Source organism: Neophocaena asiaeorientalis, unplaced genomic scaffold, assembly GCF_003031525.2.
Source record: "Neophocaena asiaeorientalis asiaeorientalis breed wild unplaced genomic scaffold, Neophocaena_asiaeorientalis_V1.1 scaffold648, whole genome shotgun sequence".
NCBI lineage: Eukaryota > Metazoa > Chordata > Mammalia > Artiodactyla > Phocoenidae > Neophocaena > Neophocaena asiaeorientalis.
The window spans coordinates 3,704,296-3,727,535 of NW_020172781.1; the positions used below are offsets into that span (position 1 = coordinate 3,704,296).

Sequence of the window (23,240 nt, forward strand, 5' to 3'; positions counted from 1 at the left end):
TAGCTTCTAAAAACCTCAGGCAGCTCATACAGCAGGATGGTTAAACCTAGATTCTTCTCTACAACCCAGCTGTTTTATTTCTAGTTTCTACCTTAAAGATACTCCCCCTGTTTGTGTGAACATCTTTATTTATGTCATCTTATTTATGATACGGAGAGAAAACAGCCTAAAGTATACTGGTAGGGAAATGGCTAAATTACAGCATTTTTACTATGAAATTCTTTACACCTACTGAAAAAGGAAATAACTCTCTTCCTGAACTAATAGATAGACCTTTAAGATAAAAGGAAGTTGTAGAACAAGACAAAACATGACACCATTTTTGGGTTAAAAAAGCCACACAAAGCATTTCAATATGGGTTTATATGTCTAAATGTATAGAAAAATACTGGGATGATTGTGTTCCAGACCGGTAACAGTGTTCCACTCTAGGGAGTAAGGTCAGGATTGAGAGGCCTTCAGCCTTTTTTTTTTTTATTTTTTTTAAAATTTATTTATTATTTTTGGCTGTGTTGGGTCTTCGTTTCTGTGCGAGGGCTTTCTCTAGTTGCGGCGAGCAGGGGCCACTCTTTATCGCGGTGCGCGGGCCTCTCACTACCGCGGCCTCTCGTTGTGGAGCACAGGCTCCAGACGCGCAGGCTCAGTAGTTGTGGCTCACGGGCCTAGTTGCTCTGTGGCATGTGGGATCTTCCCAGACCAGGGTTCGAACCCGTGTCCCCTGCATTGGCAGGCAGATTCTCAACCACTGCGCCACCAGGGAAGCCCCCCACTAGCTGTTTTACATTTGGTAGTGTATATGTGTCCATGCCACTCTCTCACTTTGTCCCAGCTTACCCTTCCCCCTCCCCCTGTCCTCAGGTCCATTCTCTACATCTGCGTCTTTATTTCACTCCTGCCCCTAGGTTCATCAGAACCATTTTATTATTTAGATTCCATATGTACGTGTTAGCATGCGGTATTTGTTTTTCTGACTTACTTCACGCTGTATGACAGACTCTAGGTCCATCCACCTCACTACAAATAACTCAATTTCGTTCCATTTTATGGCTGAGTAATACTGCATTGTATATATGTGCCACATCTTTATCATTCACCTGTCGATGGACACTTAGGTTGCTTCCATGTCCTGGCTATTGTAAATAGTGCTGCAGTGAACATTGTGGTACATGACTCTCTTTGAATTATGGTTTTCTCAGGGTATAGGCCTTTAGCCTTTTAAAAATGTTTTTCCTTATATATAGAATGTGTTAATGTGTCATGAAATTAAACAAGGAGTTACTATAATTTCAGAGAGCTGTCTTTTCTGATCTTCATCTTCCTGGCAGATAGTTTTTGATACTTAAAATTTATTTTTGTCAGGCATTTTCAATGAAAAGTCCAAGATCAGAATATTTAAAACTCTTGGTGACCCCTGTGATCATATGCCCATCACTTGGCAGATTTAGGAGCCTGAGACCAAGGCAGGGACTTGGTTAGTGGCAAGGACTGGGACTAGAATCTGGGTCTTGAGGGCTGCACAACACTTAAGCTCTTCATAATGAGAAGAGAGCTACTAAAGGAACTACTAAAGCTACTAAAGCTACTAGAGGAACATGGCAAAACGCTGACTACATCATCTGTGATAACAAGATTGCATTTTCACATACTAGCTTTTCTGAAGTTATTTGGGCTTTAATGTATTCAGGCAAGAGCAGTTGGATGGTCCTAGGAATAAAAGTACCACAGAGCCCTGGCTGACTATGGCAGGGCCTGCTGCTGGGAGAGTGAATAGGCCTCTCCCTCCCAGCAGTGATCAGGGCAGTGGGTAGACTGATCTGTGGGAAATGTTGAACCCTAGGTCAGAAAGGATGGAAAAGACTAATTTCCCTAGGGAGTATCAGGGAAAAGCTTGCATCTTGCTGGATTTTGCTGCTGTATGTGTTTTGGATTCTAACAATATTCCCAGGTCATAGACTTCTTTTGGCGGGAACATAAAGGCTGACGTGATTACATTTTATATCTTTTCTTGGAGCTTTCTCATCCATATAAAACCATTCTCTGACAGTCCGATACCTAGGCCTTGAGAACTGGCTGATGTGGAGAGGATTTTTCTTACCGTGGGAATAGATTTTGCTGTGCCTTCTAGTGTTCCTGTAACCATGAAACTTCTCTATGCTGACCACTCATGTGAACAATAGGCCGTGTTCTTGGTTTTATAAGCATATGGCAGAGTTGAAAGTGGACCACAGTTAGCTTTCTGAGGCAGGGTTGGTAATTATCCAGACCCGATTCTGGGTTTGTTTCTTCTCTCTTATTAACAGGACACTAACTCTTTGGAACTTGACTTGTATAATCAGGTCTCTGGTTCCCTTTCAGACTTCCTGCTGACCCCTCTGTCACCCACGGCCAGTCAGGGCAGTTCTTCATTCTGCGTTGGGAGTCTGGAAGAAGACTCTCCTTTCCCTTCCTTTGCCCAGGTAAACCCGTTGCTTTTGAAGCAGCCCAAGGGTATTTAACATGAACTCTGATGCTTGTTCTTTCTGGAAATCCCTCTGTTGGAGATGGGGAGACTTACAGGCTAATGTTGCACTGACTCTAATAACCATGGAAGGCTTTTTAAAGACAGAAGGTCATGGAGTTAGTATCAGATATTACCATAGACTTACCAAGGAAAGTGGCTAAGAGTAGTTGAAGAATCAGGAGTTTTAATTACTTAACACGTCAATAGATACTTTTATACTGAGCACTGTTCTAGGGGCTGGGGATATGTCAGTCAATTTTAACTGGTCCCTGGTTCTAGGACCTCTGATTCAGTGGTATCTGTTACATATAATAAACCATTCTTCTTCACTTTGGGAAAGGGAAAGTTGTCTTGATTATCCTGTAAGTAGCCAAATCAGCTTTCTTGAGGAGTTGGGTTGGAGGCAACACTAGGCTAGTGAGATTTGATGTCAGATCAGTATTAATCTTTAAAACAAGCAAAACACTCAGCATTCCTGTATTCAGATAACTGAGGAAGATGGACAGACAGCTTGACAAGCAGCCTTGTAGGAGGTTATTGTTCACTTCTTTGGGGCTAGTTTGGAATCGTTAGCTTAACAGTTCTTTAGAGCAGTTAGTTGATCTGGGTATTTCTCACGGACAGATGGCAGTCTGTGCTGAGGAGTAAGCAGGAATTGAACTTTGGTGAGGAGAGTCTTTGAAGTCAAGGAGGATGAAATAATTGAGAGCAATCCTGAGAATGAACTGCTAGGTTTCAGAGGTTATAAGCAAGTGGCTCCTAGGAGTTAGGTCAATGCCTAAGTTGTTTTTTTAGCTAGGTTTTACTGCCATTGCTTTTTTCAACTTTATAGTTTGAAAAACTTCAAACTTAAAGAGTTGAAAGAATAGTATAATGAACATTCATACCCTTCACCCAGATTTACCAGTTGTTACTATTTTGCTTGCTTTTCTCTCTCTTTTTTTTTTTTTTTTGCTATGTTGAAAGTAAGTTACAGACCTCATGAATGACACTTGACAACTAAATACTTGGGACATACATGCCCCCAAAATGACATTCTCCTGTATAACTACAATTACCATTATCACATCAAAGACAGCTGATTTAATACTATCTAAGATGGCACATATCTTTATTTTCCCATTTGTTTCAGTGTCCTGTATTGTTTTCAGTCATATTTAATCAAAGGCTATTCATTGCATTTAGGTTTTCAAGTCTCTTTAGTGTCCTTTGATCCATAACGGTTCCTCTGGCTTCTGTTTTTTTGTTTTTTACCTGTGACAGGGATATTTTTGAAGCATCAAGACCAGTTCTATAGATTATCCTATAGTTGAGATTTTTCTGATTGTTTCTTCATGAGTGGACTCAGGTTAAACATTTAAACATTTTTGTCAAGATTAAAATATAGGTGATATATTTTAATGACCTTGGAAGAGTAAGATGATTCAGCTGTCGTACTCTTGGACCCCAGACTCCCAGGGACCAAGGGAGCAGATCATCAAAGTGTGGTACATGATGAAGTTTATCAGTGAAATCAGCATCTGCCAGTTGAACTCATCTTGCACAGCATGCAAGCCCCACTTTGGTAAACATTTAGGACAGGCATTCCTACTTGTATCTTCTTGGGGTTGTCTTTTGGTAAAATTCACCCTGCTTTGAGTGGCATGGTATGTGTGGCAGCTGGGATGCATAGTGGCCCTCAGCACTTACAAAGCTGGTCTTGGCCAAGTGGGATGAAAAATTTCCTCACTCGGGCAAGAGGAATTGTTCTGATTTTACTGTACTTGCAGGAATATGGTTTATGGCTGGATCTAAAAGTTAATAGTTAAGGAACTATTGGAAAAGCAAAGACCACAAGGTAACGAGGGCTGTGGGAGCAGTTTCGAGATAAAGTTAAATTGATTGTTGTGGCCTTAAGTAACTGAGGTTTGATAGCCAGGTGGTTTGTTTTAAAATTGGAAGGTCCTGTACACTCCTTATTCTAAGAGGTTGATGTTTTTAGGAGTCTCCAGAAGAGTAGGAAAATTTGTCAGAAGCAGGCAATGACACAGAGTCAGGATTCCCAACTTCAGAATCTGAGTATGAATCTCTTGTGCCTTCTTTGCAATATGCTTTACCTGTTTCCTAAGGAACAACTGGTTTCCCACCTTGTGAGTTTCATTGCCAGTTCCATTGGTCAGGATATAGAGGACATGACCAAAACAGTGTTAAGGAGAGAAGTATCTAGAAAATCTTTTTCCCAGAGGGGTAGTTGGTTCTTTGTCTCCCGTACCAGTCGGTGTCAAGGTAGGAGTCTGGAGAAGAAATGGCGTCAGTTACTTAAATTCTTTCCTCCCCTTTCCCACTTTGGCAGATGCTGAGAATTGGAAAAGCAAAAGCAGATGTGTGGCCCAAAACTGCTCCAAAGAAAGGTGAGAACAGCCCTCTGGTAAAGGGGAAATTTGGCCCCTTTCAGAAGGTAGAAGGCTCTAGTGTTGTTTCTACAATTTTAACACTGGTGTTTTTTAGGTGAAAACAGCTTAGGTCCTCCTGCCCCTGTGGACAGCGATGGGGAGAGTGATAACTCAGACCGTGTTCCTGTGCCCAGTTTCCAGAATTCCTTCAGCCAAGCTATTGAAGCAGCCTTCATGAAACTGGACACGCCAGCTACTTCAGATCCCCTCTCTGGTAAAGGCACAGAAGTGGGGTGCTCAGCTCAGGGCTGTCATTCCCTCCTGGATCTAGTGGCAGACATCACTAATCAGTTGCATTTTTCCCTCTGAGCCTCAGGGCTCACATTCTAGTGTCAACTAACATTCCATTTGGTACATTAGCACCTTTTTGCACCCCAGATTAGTTCTTTTGAGGCCTTGGTGTGAAATTCTGAGGACCTTTTTTTTTTTTTAACCTTCTAATACACAGTGGTGGAGGGTGGCTAATAGATGGAGGAGGTCAGGCTTGAAGCACACCCCCGCTCTGTGGTGTTCATGAACTAGATAAGAACAACACTGGCATTTATGCGCGCTTCCTGTGTGCCTGGCGTTGTGCTAATTTTATTCTCCCAATACCATATTAAATGGGTATAACTCACATTACAGACGAGGAGCTGGGCTGGGGACCGTAAGTGATGTACCTGAAGACAAACACCAGAGTGTGCAAGGACTGGTATTTGAATCCAGCTCTAATTCCAGAGCCTGCACTCCTAGCTGCCTGTGACTATCATTAATGAAAACTGGCCAGGGGCAAGGCGATGGCATTCTAAGCTAAGCTGTTTCTGTTTTCTGTTTAGAAGAGAAAGGAGGAAAGAAAAGAAAAAAACAGAAACAGAAGCTCCTGTTCAGCACCTCAGTCGTCCACACCAAGTGACACTACTGGCCTGGCTACCTTCTCCATCTGGTTTTCTTTTTTCTGCGCTTTTGTTTTGCTGCTGTAATTTTTAAGTATTTCAGTTTGAACAGATTAGCTCTGGGGGGAGGGGGTTTCCACAATGTGAGGGGGAACCAAGAAAATTTTAAATACAGTGTATTTTCCAGCTTCCTGTCTTCACACCAAAATAAAGTATTGACACTCACAAGAGATCTCTTCCTGCCATGGTTTTTAGTTTGTTGCCAGGTTAGTCTTTTTGACCCATGTGTAGTTAGTTTTTCTCAACCCGAACTAAGTTGGAGTCCCTTGGAGCAGCCCAAACCAGTGTTAGTGTTACAGCATTGCTCTGCTGTGACATCTTGTGTCAGGGCACCATGCTTTCAGCACACCTAATAGTTGAATCTTTTCTGTCTGTTCAGTTCTCCTCTTGTTATCTTTAAGAAACAGAGGGATGGGAATAATATGGATTTAGGACACCCAGCTTAAATTGCAGTTTTTCTTCTGACAAATAACCATGCTGTGGTGTCAGACCCAGGTTGCACTGGCATGTGTGATGGAGGGTTTTGCCTCTTGAACGTGGCTTCTGTTTGGCAAGGAAAGCTGTAACTCTCATTGACGAAGGAAGCCTGGGGACTTGGCAACCTTTGGATCAAGCTTGTTTCAAGTGACAGTGGCCTGAGTTATAGGAACAGAGGAGCCTGGCACACCCGGAGGAAGAGCAGGACAGGTTTAAAAGCGGTGGGCTTGCCCACTGCCTCCGTTGCCTAGAGCAGTCTTATGCCTTGGTTTCAGCTGAAGTTGACTGATGTGAACTATTTTGCTGCTTAGTAAAGTAACCTCTAGGTGTAATAGACGATGAAGGCCAATAGTTGGAATAAATCACCTGCATAAGCGTTGTGAGCATTCTGGTTTCTTTAAGATGATTTCAGGTCAGCTTTTTAAATTTTTTTTAGTATTTATCTATTTGGTTGCACTGGGTCTTAGTTGTGGCTGGCGGGCTCCTTAGTTGTGGCATGTGAACTCTTAGTTGCAGCATGCATGTGGGATCTAGTTCCCTGACCAGGGATCGAACCTGGGCCCTCTGCATTGGGAGCACTGAGGCTTCCCCCTTGCACCACCAGGGAAGTCGCTAGACATATACTTTTTTTTTTTTTTCTTTTTTTTTTTATGGTACATCGGACTCTCACTGTTGTGGCCTCTCCAGTTGTGGAGCACAGGCTCCGGATGCGCAGGCTCAGCGGCCATGGCTCACGGGCCCAGCCCCTCCACGGCATGTGGGATCTTCCCGGACCAGGGCACAAACCCGTGTCCCCTGCATCGGCAGGCGGACTCTCAACCACTGCACCACCAGGGAAGACCTATACTTCTTAATAGATTAATGGCTACTATGAGCTTGAGCAATTCGAGTAATGTCCTTCCTAGTGTCAGGCCTAAAGGGTTCTTGAGCTGGGTTTAACTCTAACCTCCCATTCTTAAAAGGAAGAGATCCTGGGTCAGGAACTCTTCTGGGTGGATAAGGGGCATGTGAAGCAAAAAATCACAAATCTTTGTTAAATATTTAAGGGACTTTGAGTGATGTCCATTTCATTAAGGAGAAAATAGGTCCTAGAAATGTCTTTCATAGGTAGCAGATCAAAACTGATCATAGTCTCTTGTCCCTCCTAATTCCTGTGAGTGCACTGTCTCACCTGCCTTCAGGTACCAGGCAGGTAAAAGGCAATGGGGAAGGGTGGAACTGCGGAAAACTACCAGAAGTTGGCAGCTGCTATTTGACTTTGTAATAATGAGGTCAGGTGAGACCAGGTTTTTTCCCCACTCAAAACTGCAAGAACTGTATTTTTTGTCAGGTTACCTGGTTAAGTATTGGCAAGGAATCTGGAATTCTTAAGGTCCTGTGGGTCAGTACTGAGACCAGCTATAGATCTGTGCCAGTTTAGTTGCTGTGTCTCACTAAAACTGCTACTCTGAATAACCTGGATTACTTAGGGCCCATCCTAGGGGCAGGGGTACAAGGTTTCAAGTGGGAGGCTGTGCATCTAGTACCACATGGGGAGCCAGTTTTCCGGCCGAGGGTGGAGGGGTGAAAGAGACTAGGCCAAGCATGAACTTCACATGTGCACTAAATACTACAGAAGCCAAATACATTTATTAAATCTGCTCTCAGCCAGGCAGTTAGATACAAAGATGTCTATAACTCCAGGGGCTTCACAACCTCCAGAACCACTTAACCAGGCAATGCTGGGTAAAGGTGACTTCGATTAGTTTTAAGCAAATAAGTCCATTTTGAGCTGGTCACTTGGCCTCTGGTCAGCAGTCATCCAGTTTGAGAAGTACAGAAGATGCTGCTGCCTCCCAGAGTGTCCTGTCCCAACAAGTGGGCCCTGAGGCTGGGGCACAGGGCAGTCTGTAGAGGTTCACTCCATTGCCTCAGCAGCCTCCTCACCACCACTGTCTGAAAGCTCCTCCCCAGCCGACGACTCCTCTAGTAAACAGCTTCTTGTGACAGACTTCTGGATAGCCTCTCGTTCTCCTGAAGAAAGTACAGTACGGGTGATTAAAGATGTCTTTGGGAGTGGCCTTTCATTCAGCTAGAGGAGGAGGCCAGTCACTTGCTCAGTGGGCACAGGGCTAGCGTGCCTTACCTTCATCAGTGCAGTTTTGCAACAGGATCAACAGCTGTCTCCTGTTGTACTGAATCAGGAACTTCTGACATGTTCTGATTGTACCTGGCACATGAAAGAGCTTTGTGGTCAACAGCTTGTGAAAAGTGTTTGCCTCAAGAGTCTTGCAGAGCTAGGAAAAAGTATCTTGCTCTTGGCAGGAGAGCAGGAAGACCCACCCACCACTGAAGACTGTACACTGAACTTGTTACCTATTGGAAATGAGACATATCACATGCACCCATACCTCCCACGTGTAAGGTGTTGAGAAAACACGGGTAATGGTGTCCTCTGTTCTCCAAGTATGTGATAAAGGGAAGAGCTGACCATACAAGCCGGTAGAATTCCTTCCTGCATCGAAGTAGCACTATCCCAGTATAGACATTGAGGTATCGCACTACAGCAGGAAAAAAAAAAATCATTTGGGGAAACTCTGGATTCTCGGGAATGGGTTAAACATCTTGGGGTAATTGAGAGCCTATGCGCTAGAGATCCTTCAAGGCAGTGGCAGCTGGGATGCATCAGTAAGCAAGAACTGATTTGTGAAGGAAAAAAAAATTAGGACAGACCTTCATTTACAGAAGGGAGAGAAACAACATCCAGTGCCTCGCACACCACTCAGAATTGGTGAATTCAGAATTTAAAACGGTCTTCTAATCGACTGACTAGTTAATGAGTGGGTGGGGAGCATATAGATCCATCTTCCTCAGAAAACCTTTGCCTGAAAAGCAAGTTGCTCTGCAACTGGGCTATGCAGGTTTTTGTAGCAGCCAACTGGGTCTCACCTGATGTAGGAGAGTTGTGCCTACGTGCATTCCTTATACTGGATTCAATTTTTTGTAGATGGTAAGAGAATGAGTTTAAATAGTGTGCCTGTTGAAAGGGCCTTCTACATTTACCTACACACATTCTGTACTTCACAGGCCCTTTTCAGGGTTAATTTTGACAATGTTTTTTCCATGTGATGTCAACATAACCAGTCAAGTAACTTAGAACCATACACGGCTTCCCTCATTTAATTTTCACCATCCTGTTAAACTCAATACATATGTCAAATAGGTACAGGGGGTTCTTGCCCAAAGTCTCACTGCTTACTGCTCTTAGCTCTCCGCCTAACTCTGGACTCACGCAGACCTTGGGCTCGGATCCGATATTCCTAAAAAGGACGATATTTTTTTTTAATTTCTTTTGCCCCACCCCCACCCCCCTCATGTGGGATCTTAGTTCCTCCTCCTGGGATCGAACTCGCGCCCCCTGCACTGGAAGCGAGGAGGCTTAACCACTAGACCTCCAGCAAAGTCCCAGAGGATTATATCTTACATAGGACTGTGCACAGGGCTTGGCAGTTGCTGGGGTCGCTTGTGCCCCTTCTTTCTCCCTCCTCTGGCCACTGCTCCCTCCACGTCCCGCCAGCCCCCGGTTCCCCAGCACCCTCGCACCCGCGAAGCCGATGGAGCAGGCGGCCGCGCCGAAAGTCCCGTGCACGCGGGCAATCGTGTCCCGTACCAGGCCGCCCAGCACTCGGTCCTCCAGACTCAGGCGGCAGCGGGGGTCGTCAGACACCACTTCACAGAGCAGGTACCTAAGGCGGGCGAGAGGGCGGTGAGCGCGGGGCCAGGCCGCCGGGGACTGAGCAAGGGTCTGCTTACCTGTGCTTGAACCGCACCATTGCGGCCTCCGCCTCCAGCAGCCGGATCTGCAAACCGGATGTCTGCTTTCTGGTCGGCGGCCAATGGGAAGTTGTCCTGGCAGCCACTCAGAGGGAGAGGCGGAGCTACAATGTAGGCGGAGCCCCGTGTCGGTCTTCTTCGAGCGCCGCCTCCCTCTGAGGAGCGCAGGCGGCCTGCTCAGCTCTTCGCTGATTGAGTTGTTTGGGAGCTGGATTCCAAGATTGAACACCTTGTGCTGTGATGGGTGGTTACGCCCCACGCTGGAGTTTCCACCGCTGTGTAGGACGCAGCCGCGGCATTTGGAACCTCCAGGACGTTTACCTTCTGTTAGCTTGCAACACAGTCGTGTGTGCACTTATATTTTCTCCCCAAGGTGGACGGTGGAACTTTTGAAGGCAAGACTTTGCACTCACAGGCCAGGGATTGACAAAGGGGAAATCAGACCCTTATTTTCAGATTAGAGCTCGGTTTAATTTCCCCATACAGCCAAATATGTTATTACTGCTTAGGCCTTTCAACAACCTTATGGAGTCGGGTGTATTGTCTTGTTTTTTGTTTGCAAAAACCATCCGTGGTCTTTATATTTTCTGTGTGGAACAGAAATGCACAAAGAAGCAAATAAAAATAAATTATAATCCCAGCACCGAGAGAGAATAATTTATAATGTAGTGGATTTTCTTCCTTCATTTTCCTCCTGTGCCAGCAGTTCTCCAGTGAGGTCCAGGAAGCACTGGGTTTTTTCTGAGACTCTTTCAGGGAGTCCCCAAGATCAAATTACTTTCATAATAATACTAAGATGTTACTTGTTTCACTGTCTCAGAGTGGACAGTGAAGTTTTCCTGAGGCCATATAACAGTGCTGACATTATTGCTCTGATGGCTAAGAGAATTGTGTATTGTGTTTTAAACATTTCTCAGTTTTAACAGACATGGTAATTATCAATATATCCCACAAAACAAAAGCTCTTTGGGATCCTCAATAATTTAATGAGTGAAAAGGGGTCCTGAAACAAAAAAAAAGTATGAGATGAGAACTTCTGCCGTATGTTAAATTATATTTTTCCTTTTATTTTCTTTTTAAGAATAGGATCATACTGGACTTCCCTGGTGGCGTAGTGTTTAAGAATCCGCCTGCCAATGTAGGGTACACGGGTTCGAGCCCTGGTCCGGGAAGATCCCACATGCCGTGGAGCAACTAAGCCCGTGTGCCACAACTACTGAGCCCGCGGGCCTAGAATCCGTGCTCCACAACAAGAGAAGCCACCACAATGAGAAGCCTGTGCACCGCAAGGAAAAGGAGCCCCCTGCTCGCCGCAACTAGAGAAAGCCCACGCGCAGCAACAAGACCCAAAGCAGACAAAAAATATATATATATAGGATCATACTGTTTAGTACTCTTCTTTTTTTCCCCTTGAATATCTTTTTTAAAAATTGTCTTAGTGTGGCATAACATACATAAAGCGCATATTAAATGTACAACTCATTGAATTTTTACATACGTATAGACTTTTGCAACCATTGCCCACATTAAGAGAGCATTTCCAGCACCCAGGAAGGTTCCTGTGCCCTCTCCCAGCCATAAACCTTCCCAGAAATGGCTTCTGTTCTGACTTCTATCATGATAGATTAGCTTTGCCTGTCCTTGAACTTCATATAAATATAAATCTCCAACAGCATGTTTGTGTGTGCGCGTCTGGCTCCTTTCTCTCAACATATTGTCTGTACGATTCATTCTTGTCATTTGACTATATTTTAATGTCAACTGTTCTTCAAGGTTATTTTTCAGCTGCTAAACTGGTCAATATTCCCACGATGGACGTTTAAATTAGTTCCAGATTTTCTTGTTATACCCAGCACTTTGATGCCCAGCCTTGTAACAAGCTCTTTATATCCATCCCTGATTATTTGTAGACCTGTCATGGACTTGGTGGGCTCTGTGAGGTCCCTGAAGGGAGTCGGGTTTCACAACCGATTGTTTGCAAGATCTGGAATGAGTTCTCAATTTTTCCATCTCTCAGTCTAAGTCACCTTAAAAGAGGGATGCTAAGGAGGTAAGGGGAAGAGGGAGAGCAGTGGTCCTGCTGAGGGACCAGGGCTCTTTGCCCCTCACCCGAGAACCACCTCTTTATCCAAAAACTGTTCCCGCCAGCGTCCTCCTTTGGTCAGCAGGGGGCGTCAGAGGCTCGTAGTGCGTGGAGAAAGTCTCAGCCTCTGAGCTTCCCCCCTCCCCTCCCGTCCCTAAAGTAACTCCCCTAACACTTCCCAGCCTTAAACTCACTTAATCCAAACACCGCGCCAATTTCATAGATGCCGTTGGGGCTTTCAGCAAAGTCACACATCCAATAAGGAGCAGGATCAGAATTCGAACTCCAGGCCATCCGACTCCCTGGTCCTTGCTCCGGTCCACACCGCTGATGTCCTCCGGTGCACGGTTTCGATGTCCACTTCGTATACACTGGAGAGACTACAGACGTAAATTAGAATCTCCTCTCCGTCGTTTACCAGCCACGTGCTGTGAGGCGGTTAATTCGCGTCTCCAAGATCTCAGTTTCCTCATCTGTGCAACAGGATAATAATGGTTCCTCCCTCATGGGTGCATGTGAAATTTAAACCAGATATCGTGGGCAAACGCCTGGCACAGTGAGTGCACAGTAAACGCAGATTTGAGCGAATGATTTACCGCTACCCGCAGGCATAGCCCCAGGGGAAGCACAGCGGGGCGGTCCTGGGCCTCCGCTCCTCCGACCAGGCCGGTCGGCCTGCCTGGAGGCCCCACGAGGGTCCCGGGCGGCCGGGAGGGGCGGCGCCGGCGGCTCAGCCCGCTCCCCGTGGTAATTAGCCGGTGTCTAATCCGGCTGCGCCAGCCGCTAATTACACGTCTCCTAATGAGGCCGGTGGCTGTTTGCAATCACCCGGGTCCCCGGCGCGCGGCGCGGGAGGCCGCGGGGGAATCTGCCCGCTGGGGTGTGGACAGCGGCTGCCTCCCCAGCCAGGAGATCCGCTTGGCGGCGGCGAGTGTGCGCCCCGGCAGTGCCTGACCCCAGAATGCGCGTCCGTCAGCCTTTGGAACCATTATCATCCCGCTTTTACAGGTGAGGAAGGGGCCTGTGAAGTGAACTCACAGGCGCGAAAACTCACGCTGGAATAGTCTAATCCTTACCTCCCTGCCGACGAGCCTGTGCTCTTAACCGGCTACTGCCTGGATCAATGGGGTACTTACTTGCTGTTGTGACTCGTGGGACTACTCAGAAGAGTGGGTCTCAGATCAAAGGAGGAATGGGTGTGTGTGTGGGGGGGAACTTCCTTTGAGCTCTTCCCCTCCTTCCCATCTGAAGGTTCTCACTGTCAATTTGCCCTTTCGGATCAGACACAAGGCCGAGTATCAGCTCCAGTAAGTCCTTTAAACTTACTTGGAAATGTAAATCACACAACCCATTTCTCGGACTGGGAAACTTGGCGCATTCCCTAGGAGGTAGTTCAGGCAACTGCTAAAATGCTCGCATAACATGAAGGTGGGAAGCTGTAACTGTGTACCTTGTTCTCAGGGCCTTCTGCGGTGGGATCCAGAGTAGCCGGCTTTATTCTTCATCCTTACATTCTGGGCTACCAATTTTTTTAAAACAAATTTTATTGGAATATAGTTGATTTAAAATGTGGTGTTTAGTTTCTGCTGTACAGCAAAGTGAAGCAGTTATACATACACATATATCCACTCTTTTAAAAATTCTTTCCCCATATAGGTTATCACAGAGTATTGAGAATTGTTCCTTGTGCTATATTAGTTATCTATTTTATATGTAGTAGTGTGTATATGTCAATCCCAATCTCCCAATTTATCCCTCCCCCTCACCCCATCGCCAGCTACCATTTATTAGGCTCTCTGTTCCAGACACTGTACTGAGCACTACATGCGCTTGACTTCCTTTAGTCCTCATGACAACCCCATGAATGTAGGCCCCATTATTCTCTGAGGCTCAGGGAGGGCAGTGACTTGTCCAAGGTCTCACAGTAATTTCAGCAGACAGAGACCTTTTGTCTTACCCCCAAACCTGTGCTCTTGACCCCTTGCTCTCTACCTCTTCTGGGATGTCTGGGACCTAGAGGAATGTTCAAAGAAGGCATATACATTCTGAAGTGTCTTTGGCAGCCAGGGGGTCCCGATCAGAGCCTGGATGCTGCCGTGGTGGATGGTGGCAAAGGAAAATTGTTCAGCTTCAGCATTTTGTTAATCAGCCGCTGCTCATTAGGGGCTCCTGCTCCTCTAATCCAATCAGCCAATTCCCTATAAAACCTTTATGGGGACAATCTGGATAAAATTAAACCCTCCATCTGCCTGGCCAGGGGCCTGGGGAGCTGCTGTATCCACTGGGTTGCAGGGGCAGGCACGGCCCTCCCTGGACCTCAGAGACAGAAACATCCTGCTTCTTCCCTCATCCTCCCTGCTTTGTGGACCTCTTTTCCTCTGCCCTGCCTGCTGTGAGGATTGACTCATCCCCAACTTAGTTGAAATTACAAGGGCACTACTGTTTGACCCAGCAATTTCTCCACCAGGAATTTATCCCACAGAGATTCTTGCACTTGTGCCCAATGACAGGTAGACTAGGACATGTCTTGCAGCATTGTTTGTGATAGCAAAAGGCTACTTCAATGTCCGCCAGAAAGGATCCACTGTATGTGTATATTTATTAGATGACCATGTGCCAGAGAATTTGTTAAATGCTTTACATAGATTGACTCATTTAATCCTCACAACTACCCTATAAAACAGGGACTTAGTTTTATTAACCCCATATGACATGTAACTTGCCGAAGCTTCACATAGCTGGTAAGCAGCAGGGCCAGGGTTTGGACCAGGCAGTTCTTGTCCTTAACCACTGTCCTATTCAGCTTCTCTTTCTTTATGTGCATGGAAAATTTCCAGAAGGTGACACAAAAGCTTTGATGGTAGTTAACTGTGGGGAGAAGAATTACAGGTGTGACGTAGGAGGGGGACCTCACTTTTTACTGTGTCCCCTTTTATACCATATTATTTTACCATGTGCATATGTTAGTTTCATAATTTAGAGGCGTTACTGAGCCCCAGTCACTACAGTATGTTATTACTAATCCTTACCTCAACCCTGGCCGTGCGTTCTATCATGACCCCCATTTTGCAGGTAAGGAAGCTGAGCTCACCGAGGTGGTCTTGCTGGGTGACATGCCTGGGAATGGCAAAGGGGTACTGACCCTCAACCCAGTGCTCACTCCCTTAATTTATATTAGCCTCCTGGGCTTGGAAGGCCCAGAGGGGAGAAAAGCAGTTAAAAGCATGGACTCCAGAGCCAGCTTACCTGGGTTCAAGTCCTGACTCAGCCACTCACCAGCTGTGTGACTTTGGGCCAGTCACTTCCCCTCTCTGAACCTCAGTTTCCTCTTTGTGAGAATTAAATGATTTACCTCCATGTCAAGTGCTTAGAACATTACCTCCATGTCAAGTGCTTAGAACAGGGCCTGTCTCATTGTGAATGCTCAAGAAATGTTGAGTATTTTTATACACTGTCCTGAATGCTGTCTTCCCCAATTTCAAGCTCAGAGCAGTTCCATCTCCCAGCTGGTGGGTTCAGCTGTGGCTGCTCCCGTCCCCTCCCTGAAGGGAAAGGCCCAGCCTGCCCTGTGCCCTGGCCTCCAGCAGAAGTCCTTTGGGATCTGTTCTCCTGGGTTATCCCACTGTGGTTGCTGTGATCAGAATTGATCACATCACCAGAGCTGGAAAAAGGGGCAGAGCCGCAGGGCTGGTGTGGCCCAGATCCAGGGTGAGGCTGCGACGGGCGGCCTCCCAGTTCGGGATGTTCCCAGCGCCTTCCCACCGCTCATGTTTGGAGGGAGAAGGGTCTCAAAATAGCTGTTGCTTCCCCAGCACGGCACTAGGCCAGGGACAGGAATAGACATCTGGGGGTGGCCGCCTCAGCTTCCCTCAGGAGCCCTGGGGGACCGGGAATAGGCAGAGGCCAGACTCCCCCCAGTGTGGGGCGGGTGGATCGTGCAGCTGTCGGTATGCAGTGACCCACCTGTGACAATCCAGCCCATGCCAAGTGTTGCCCCACCTGGGCTGGGTGGTCAGCAGGTCACCAGCACTGGCTAGATCCTGGCCAGGACCTGGACTCTTAGACCAATAGGAAGTGAGTGCCCTTCAACACTGGCCCCCACAATCCTCTCTTGGCAGGTGGGGAAACTGAGGCCCGGGGAGAGGTTCCCATGATCGAGATCACAAAGCTGGTTAGAAGCCAAGCTGATGGGAGAGGCAGGCCCTGGGGCTTTGAGAGGCTTTATAGGGTGGTGGTTAAAGGGTTAAAGGACTCAGAATATAGGGGTTCAAATCCAGCCACTACTACTTACATGATCTGTATACATGCTCGCGGGCCTCAATTCCATTACCTGTAAAATGGGCACAGTAATGGTTCCCAGCTTCTTTAGTGGTTGTGAAGATTGAGTGAGTTAATACTTGTGGCTATTATGATTGTTAGTGTTTTCTTATCAGATTCCTCACTCGTTCATCCTTAAGGCATTGGCTGAATACCTCCCGTGTGCCAGGCACAGTGCTAGGCCTAGATTGGTGCAGCTCACGCAGTGGCAAGAAGAGATTAGTTGATATTTCAGGGAATCTGCCATGTGCCAGCTACTATGCAAAGCATTTTTACCTACAGCATCCCATTTATTCCTCATGACAACCTATGAGGAGACATAATCTTGCCCTGTTTTAGGCCTGAAGGGAGTGAGGCTCAGAGAGGTGAAGTCACTCCTCCAAGGTCACACCGCCAGGAGGTTGCAGAGCCAGAATTTGAAACCTAGGCTGCCTGCCTGTAGAGCTCATGCAAACCACTGCATGACACTGTCTCTTTACCTGGGAGACGGACAAAGTCGTTCAGTTGGTGCAGTCCAGAGGCTGGGTAGGAGGTTTTTTTTTTTTTTTTTTGGCCGTTCCTCATGGCATGCACTGGACCGCCAGGGAAGTCCCAGGTAGGAGGTGTTGAGTGCATGTAGGAGGGCTGTACTCTACCTCCCTGATTTCTTTCTTCTCCAGGCCCCTCCTGGTAGCCAGGACCTTTTCAGTGCAGGGGCAGGGGAAGTCCACAGCTGAGTCTCACTCACACAGCAGTCCCATGTCAGATGTGAGATGGTCCTCAGCCCCCACTACTGAATTCCCACCTCTGTTCCCCTGGGTTTCTCTGAGTACCCGGTATATGCCAGGCCTGTGCTAGGCTCTGAAAACACAAGGAAGACTTTGTCTCTTCCCTGAAATTGCTCAGGGTGTGGTGAGAGAAAGAGGTTGCCCAAATAACAGGAGCAATACAGGGCAGCTGCTGTGATGAGGGTGTAAGAACAGGAGCAAGTGGCTGCCAGGAGGAGGTACCTAACTTAGCCTGGAAGTCAGAGAAGGCTTCCTGGAGGCGGTGATGTCTGAACTGAGGCCCAAAAGGAGAAAAATGGTTAGCCAGGAGAAGAAAGAGATGTAGGAAAGAGTGTTCTAGATAGAGGGACGGCTTGTGCTAGGAGAGGAAGTGCTGAATTCTGGGAACTCTGAGGAGCAGGGGCTAGAGGTATGGGTGAGGGGCACTGGGGCTGTAGAGGTGGATGGGGACAGTCATTCAGGGACTTGCTGTCCACACTAAGGGGCTTGGATACCATCTGGAGGGCTGAGAGAATGAGATCGGAGGCTAGAAGTTTCCCTCTGGTTTCAAGGGAGGATGGACCTCAGGAGGTTGGACTGAAGGTGGGAAGTTTGATGAAGAGGGTGCCGCCTGGGGGGGAAAAGAGAGCCTTGGACTAGGGTGCTGGAGGTGGGGGCGGATGGAGAGAAATGAATGGCTTTGTGAAGGTTTTAGAGGTAGAATTGGCTTCCTATTGCTGCATAATAAATCACCCCCAAACTTTTCGGCTTAAAACAACAACTTATTAGTTTTCATGATTCTGTCAGGTGACAGGGCAGTTCTGCTTCATGTGGCTTGGGGTACTGGGATGGCTGGAAGGTTCTGAAGTGGCCTCACCCACAGAAGGCTGGTAGGAGGTGTTGGCTGCCGTCAATTGGGGCTATCGTCTAGGGGGCCTCCGTTCACTTCCATGTAGCCTCTCCATGGGGCTTGGGCTTCTTACAGCATAGCAGCTGGCTTCCAAGAAGTGGAAGCTGCCACGTTCCTTAAGGCCTGGCTCAGAAGTCCCAGAACGTCACTTCGGCTGCATCATAATGACCAAAGCCAGTCCTAAGACCAGCCTCGTTCAAGGCGAGGGGAAATACGCACTACCTCTTTTATTAAATTTGTACAATTTAGCGGCATTTAGTGCATTCACAATGTTGTTCAACCAACACTTTTCCCTGATTTCGACTTCTTTTTATCAGCTCATAAGAACACCCTGATCCCATTATGCCATTGCTCTCCATTCCCCCTCTCCCCAGACCCTGGCAATCACTGGTCTGCTTTCTGTCTCTATGGATTTGCCAATTCTAGATATTTCATATAAAAGGAATCAGAAAAGATGTGAACTTTTGTGTCTGGTTTCTTTAGCATAATGTTTTTGAAGTTCATCTATGTTGTAGCATGTATCAGTGCTTCGTTCCATTTTGTGGCTGAATTATTGATATATTCTACTGTATGGATATACCACAATTTGCTAATCCATTCATCTGATGGACATTTGGGTTGTTTCCATCTTTTGGTGATTGTGAATAGTGCTGCTATGATCATTTGTGTATAAGTTTTTGTTTGAACACCTGTTTTCAGTTCTTTGGGGTATATACTTAGGAGCTGGGTCATGTGGTATGGTTTAACTTTTTGAGGACCCACCCAACTCTTTTCCACAGCAGCTGTACCATTTTACACTCCCATCAGCAATGTATGAGGGTTCCTGTTCCTCCATATCCTTGCCAACTTTTTTTTTTTAAATTAAAGCAATCCTAGGGGGTGTGAGGTGATATGTCACTGTGGTCTTGATTTGCATTTACTTAATGACCAATGATGTTGAACATCTCTTCATGTGCTTTTTTTACCATTTGTATATCTTCTTTGGAGGAACGTACTTTGCTCAGTTTTCAGTTGGGTTGTTTGGTCTTTTTGTTGTTGAGTTGTAAGTGTTCTTTGCATATTCTAGATACTAGATCCTTATCAGATATATGATTTACAAATATTTTCTCCCATCCTATAGGTTGTCTTTTCACTTTCTTGATAATGTCCTTTGATGCACAAAAGTTTTCACTTTTCATGAAGTCTCATTTATCTATTTTTTCTCTTGTTGCTCATGCTTTTGGTGTCAAATATAAGAATTCATTGCCAAATTAGAGGTCATGAAGATTCACCCCTATATTTTCTTCTAATTGTTTTATAGTTTTAGCTTTTTAGGTCATTGATCCAGTTTGTGTTAATTTTGAGGAAACAGGCACAGAGAGGTAAAGTAACTTACCCAATGCCACCCAGATAATAAGCAGCAGAGCTGAGATTCAAACCCAGGCCATCTGGCTTCATTGTGCTGACTGGTGGGGAGAGCATTAAATAGGGCAATTTGTTCAGGGAAGAAACACTCTAAAGACATGACATTTGAGTGGAGACACATAAGATGCCAGCCATGGGAAGTCCAGGAGGCTGTGTGTATGGAGTGAGGTAGGGGTCTGACTTCATTCTTTTGCATGTGGTTTAGCTCTACCTCTTGACGGGACGTCAGCATGCCCTTACAGGGAGGGGAGGGATAGTTGGAGGCCATCTTTGGAGACAGTTCAACACAGCAGGTCTTGGTGATGAGTTGTCCATGAGGGGCTGGGGAGGGAAGGGGGTGGAGAAGGCAGGCAGGGCGACATCCACCTTTCTGGATTGAGTCAGTGTCACTGAGCAGATGGGGAAGCCTGGGGGAGGAGCAAGACTTAGGTGAAGGGAATAAGAACTCAGTCCTGGACATGCTGAGTTTGAGCTTTCTCAGGCATCCAGGCACCAAAGAAATGATCAAGGAAACATGGAAGGATGCTAAGATTCCATTCATTGAATAAATAGCTATAGGACTCCTAATACTAATACCGGGTAACATTTATGTGGTGCCAGCCATGGGCCAGTCACTTTGCACTTTTTTTTTTTTTTTTTAACATTTACTGTGTGCTCATTACTTGGTGTTTTACAAACGTTAATCTAAAATTCTTACAAAAATTCAGAGTGATGGGTATTTCTAGTTCCATTTTTCATATTCGAAAACTGAAGCTTAGTTTCGTTCCTCAACCTGTCTGAAGTTGCACAGCAGGTTAGCAGCAGAGCCAGAATTTAACTGCAGACCCTCTGTCTTCAAGATCTGGGCTTTTTCACTTTTCAAAAAATTGAGCTACAATGTACATACAGTAAGCCAAACAAATCTCAAATTTGTTCATTAAATTTTATGTATACCACCTCCTAGGTACAGATGTAGAACATTTCCAGCCCCCTGAAAACTCCCTCTCAGGGATATTTAATTCTCACACTGACCCTAAGGGGTAGGTATTATTATCGTCCCCATTCTTCAGATGCGGAAACTGAGGCTTAGAGAGGTGAAGCCACTTGCCCAAGACCACACGGCGGTGGAATCTGGATTCTAACTCAGGCCTATAGGACTAGGAGCTTGGAGTCCTTTCCACCTCTCCTCACCCCAAGATTTCTCCCAGAGGCCAGACTCCAGACTCTCAGGCCCTCTGAGACCAGGCTGAGGATCACCTTACCCCCCACCACTGGGCTGGGACTGGACTCAGGCCTGGAGAGTCCCTGAAGGCAGGAACTGGCCTCTGCTGAAGGATGGGAGTCCCTCATTTGTGGTTTTGTGGGGAGTGCAGGGCCAGGGAGGATGCAGATTTAGGATAAGGAGAGAGGAATGAAACGAGCTCTTCCTTGTGCCGGTCCCCATCAGTCATGGAGGATGAACAGTGGGCAGGAGCCCAGCTGGGGTCCTTTCCCAGCAATAGGCCCTGGGGGAAAAGCTCAACTTTGCCTGGACCTGATTGGCCTGAAGTGAGGAGAGGAGGGGGCTTTGGACCACTTCCTCAGCATCCCGGGGGCAGCTGGGAGGACCCCAGGAGTGTCCTCTGCACCTCTTCCCACCTCTGTGTGTCTACCCTGCACCCCTCTGACCTCTTCTCCTGTCCCTCTGCTCCAGCTAAAGCTGGCCTCCTTGCTTTCTTTCCAACCTGTCAAGCTCCTACGTGCCTCAGGGCCTTTGTACTCAATGTTCCCTCCATCTGGATCCTCCTTCCTCCTGGACTTCCTAGGGCTGGTGTCTTATCATGCGTCTCCACTCAAATGTCACGTCTTCAGAGTGCTCTTCCCTGCACAAATTGCCCTATTTAATGCCCTTCCCACCAGCGGGCACAAAGGAGCCAGATGGCCTGGGTTTGAATCTCAGCTCTGCTGCTTATTAGCTGGGTGGCATTGGGCAAGTTACTTAACTTTTCTGTGCCAGTTTCCTCAGCTGTAAAGTGGGGCCAATGATAATAGTGCCTACCTCATAGAGCTGTAGTAAGGATGAAACTATTTAACATCTGTTAACAATGTTTGGCCCATTGTAGATGCTCATCCCATTTTGAAATTATCTTGGTTACTGGTTTGTTTACTTGTTACCCCAGTTAGAATGTGAGCCCCATGAAGATGCTGGGTCCGTCTATGTTGTTCACTGCTCTGTGCCCTGTACAGTGCCTGGATTGCAGTAATAAACTTGGGTCGAATAAATCGAATGGACGGATAAGCCAGGCTGCTAGATGATTCTGCTTGCAGCTCCCCAAACATGCCACGTTCCCTCTCATTTCCTGACCTTTGTGCTTGCCGTTTCCTCTGCCTGGAGCCATTCATTCCCCAGAGGAAGGGAGGGGAGCAATGAAGAAAGACTGCCTTAGGACTTCCCTGGCGGTCCAGTGGTTAAGACTCTGTGCTTCTAATGCAGGGGGTGCGAGTTCAATACCTGGTCGGGGAACTAAGATCCCACGTGCTGCAGGGCCAAAAAAAAAAAAAAAGACTGCCTTGCAGCTGCCCAGGTATCTCTTTTACCCCCTCCTCACTGCCCCATACCTGAGGCATCCACAAGAGAGCAGTGAGTAAGAATCTAGACACTCTGGGACTAGAATCACCTGTCACTACCCCCGTGTTCTGAAACTGAGGAAACAGGCCCAGAGAGGAGAAAGGACTGGGCCAAGGTCTCACAGCCAGCTGAGGGCAACATTCTCTCCACTGGACCCCATATATGTCACCTGGAGGCTGTTTTCAGTGTCCATGCTGGTCCTGCCTCCCTGCATGGGGCCTGGAGACAGGTGGTAAGTGAGGGGCTTTGGGTTACTGCCCTCCCCCCCAGGGAGGAGGGGCCAGGGCAGCTGGGCCTAGTGAAGGGACATAATTCTGACACTTCTACTTAGTAACCATGTGACCTTGGGCTCTCTGAGCCTCAGTTTACTCCCCTGGACGACGAGGAGATGAAAACCCACCCTCTGGGGTCACTAGAAAGATTTGTATTAAAAGTCCTCAGGGAATTCCCTGGCGGTCCAGTGGTTAGGACTCAGCGCTTTCACTGCAGGGGCCTGGGTTCAATCCCTGGTCGGGGAACTAAGATCCCGCAAGCTGTGTGGCATGGCCAAAAAAAAAAAAAATCCTCACATATCGAGCATTTATTCTCAACTACCCCACGGGGCAGGTATGAATTTTATGCCCATGTTTCAGATAAGGAAACTGAGGCTCAGAATGGGGGCACAGTGACTTGTCCAAGATCACAGAGCCAGCAAAAAATAGAACAGGGATTCGAATCCAGCAGGCTGATGACAGAGCTCACATTCTCAGCTGATGCACCGGCCCTGGGCACACAGCAGGCACCCACCAGGCACCCAACAGAGGGTAGCTACGGGTACCCCTCTGAGGCCCTAGGAAAGCCTCACACCATCTTTGAGGACAAGAGCCCCTCCCTGAAAACCACACCTTTTGTTCATTTCCCTCCCCTCCAATCCCCGCTTGGAGACAGGAGGGCTCTCGCAACCTCTCTCTGATGGATTTTCGGATTATCCCCACCTTGATTAGTTCCAGAGTCTCCTGGCAGAAGCAGGAGTTATTCCAGGGCCTTGATGGCTCCCTCT

At 47.0% G+C, this 23,240-nt stretch overlaps 2 protein-coding genes across 4 annotated transcripts in view; one reads left to right on the forward strand and one right to left on the reverse strand.

Moving 5' to 3' along the window:
- The window catches only part of RNF10 (ring finger protein 10), a 31,180-nt gene extending 25,144 nt beyond the window's left edge, over nt 1-6,036 (forward strand). For all 3 annotated transcript variants that reach the window (XM_024741579.1, XM_024741578.1, XM_024741581.1), the window contains 4 exons: nt 2,356-2,456; nt 4,833-4,890; nt 4,988-5,146; nt 5,748-6,036. In XM_024741579.1, the coding sequence (XP_024597347.1) occupies nt 2,356-2,456; nt 4,833-4,890; nt 4,988-5,146; nt 5,748-5,824 (395 nt within the window). In that variant the 3' untranslated portion in view covers nt 5,825-6,036. The remainder of the gene's footprint in view (nt 1-2,355; nt 2,457-4,832; nt 4,891-4,987; nt 5,147-5,747) is intronic.
- Nucleotides 6,037-7,952: 1,916 nt separating this feature from the next.
- On the reverse strand, nt 7,953-10,215 carry POP5 (POP5 ribonuclease P/MRP subunit). The gene is made up of 5 exons (XM_024741502.1): nt 10,134-10,215; nt 9,924-10,066; nt 8,732-8,881; nt 8,467-8,550; nt 7,953-8,354 (listed from the first exon to the last, which is right to left on the reverse strand). Exons 1-5 carry the CDS (start codon nt 10,151-10,153, stop codon nt 8,239-8,241), a joined length of 513 nt encoding a protein of 170 aa, XP_024597270.1. The 5' UTR covers nt 10,154-10,215; the 3' UTR covers nt 7,953-8,238.
- Nucleotides 10,216-23,240: the final 13,025 nt, after the last annotated feature.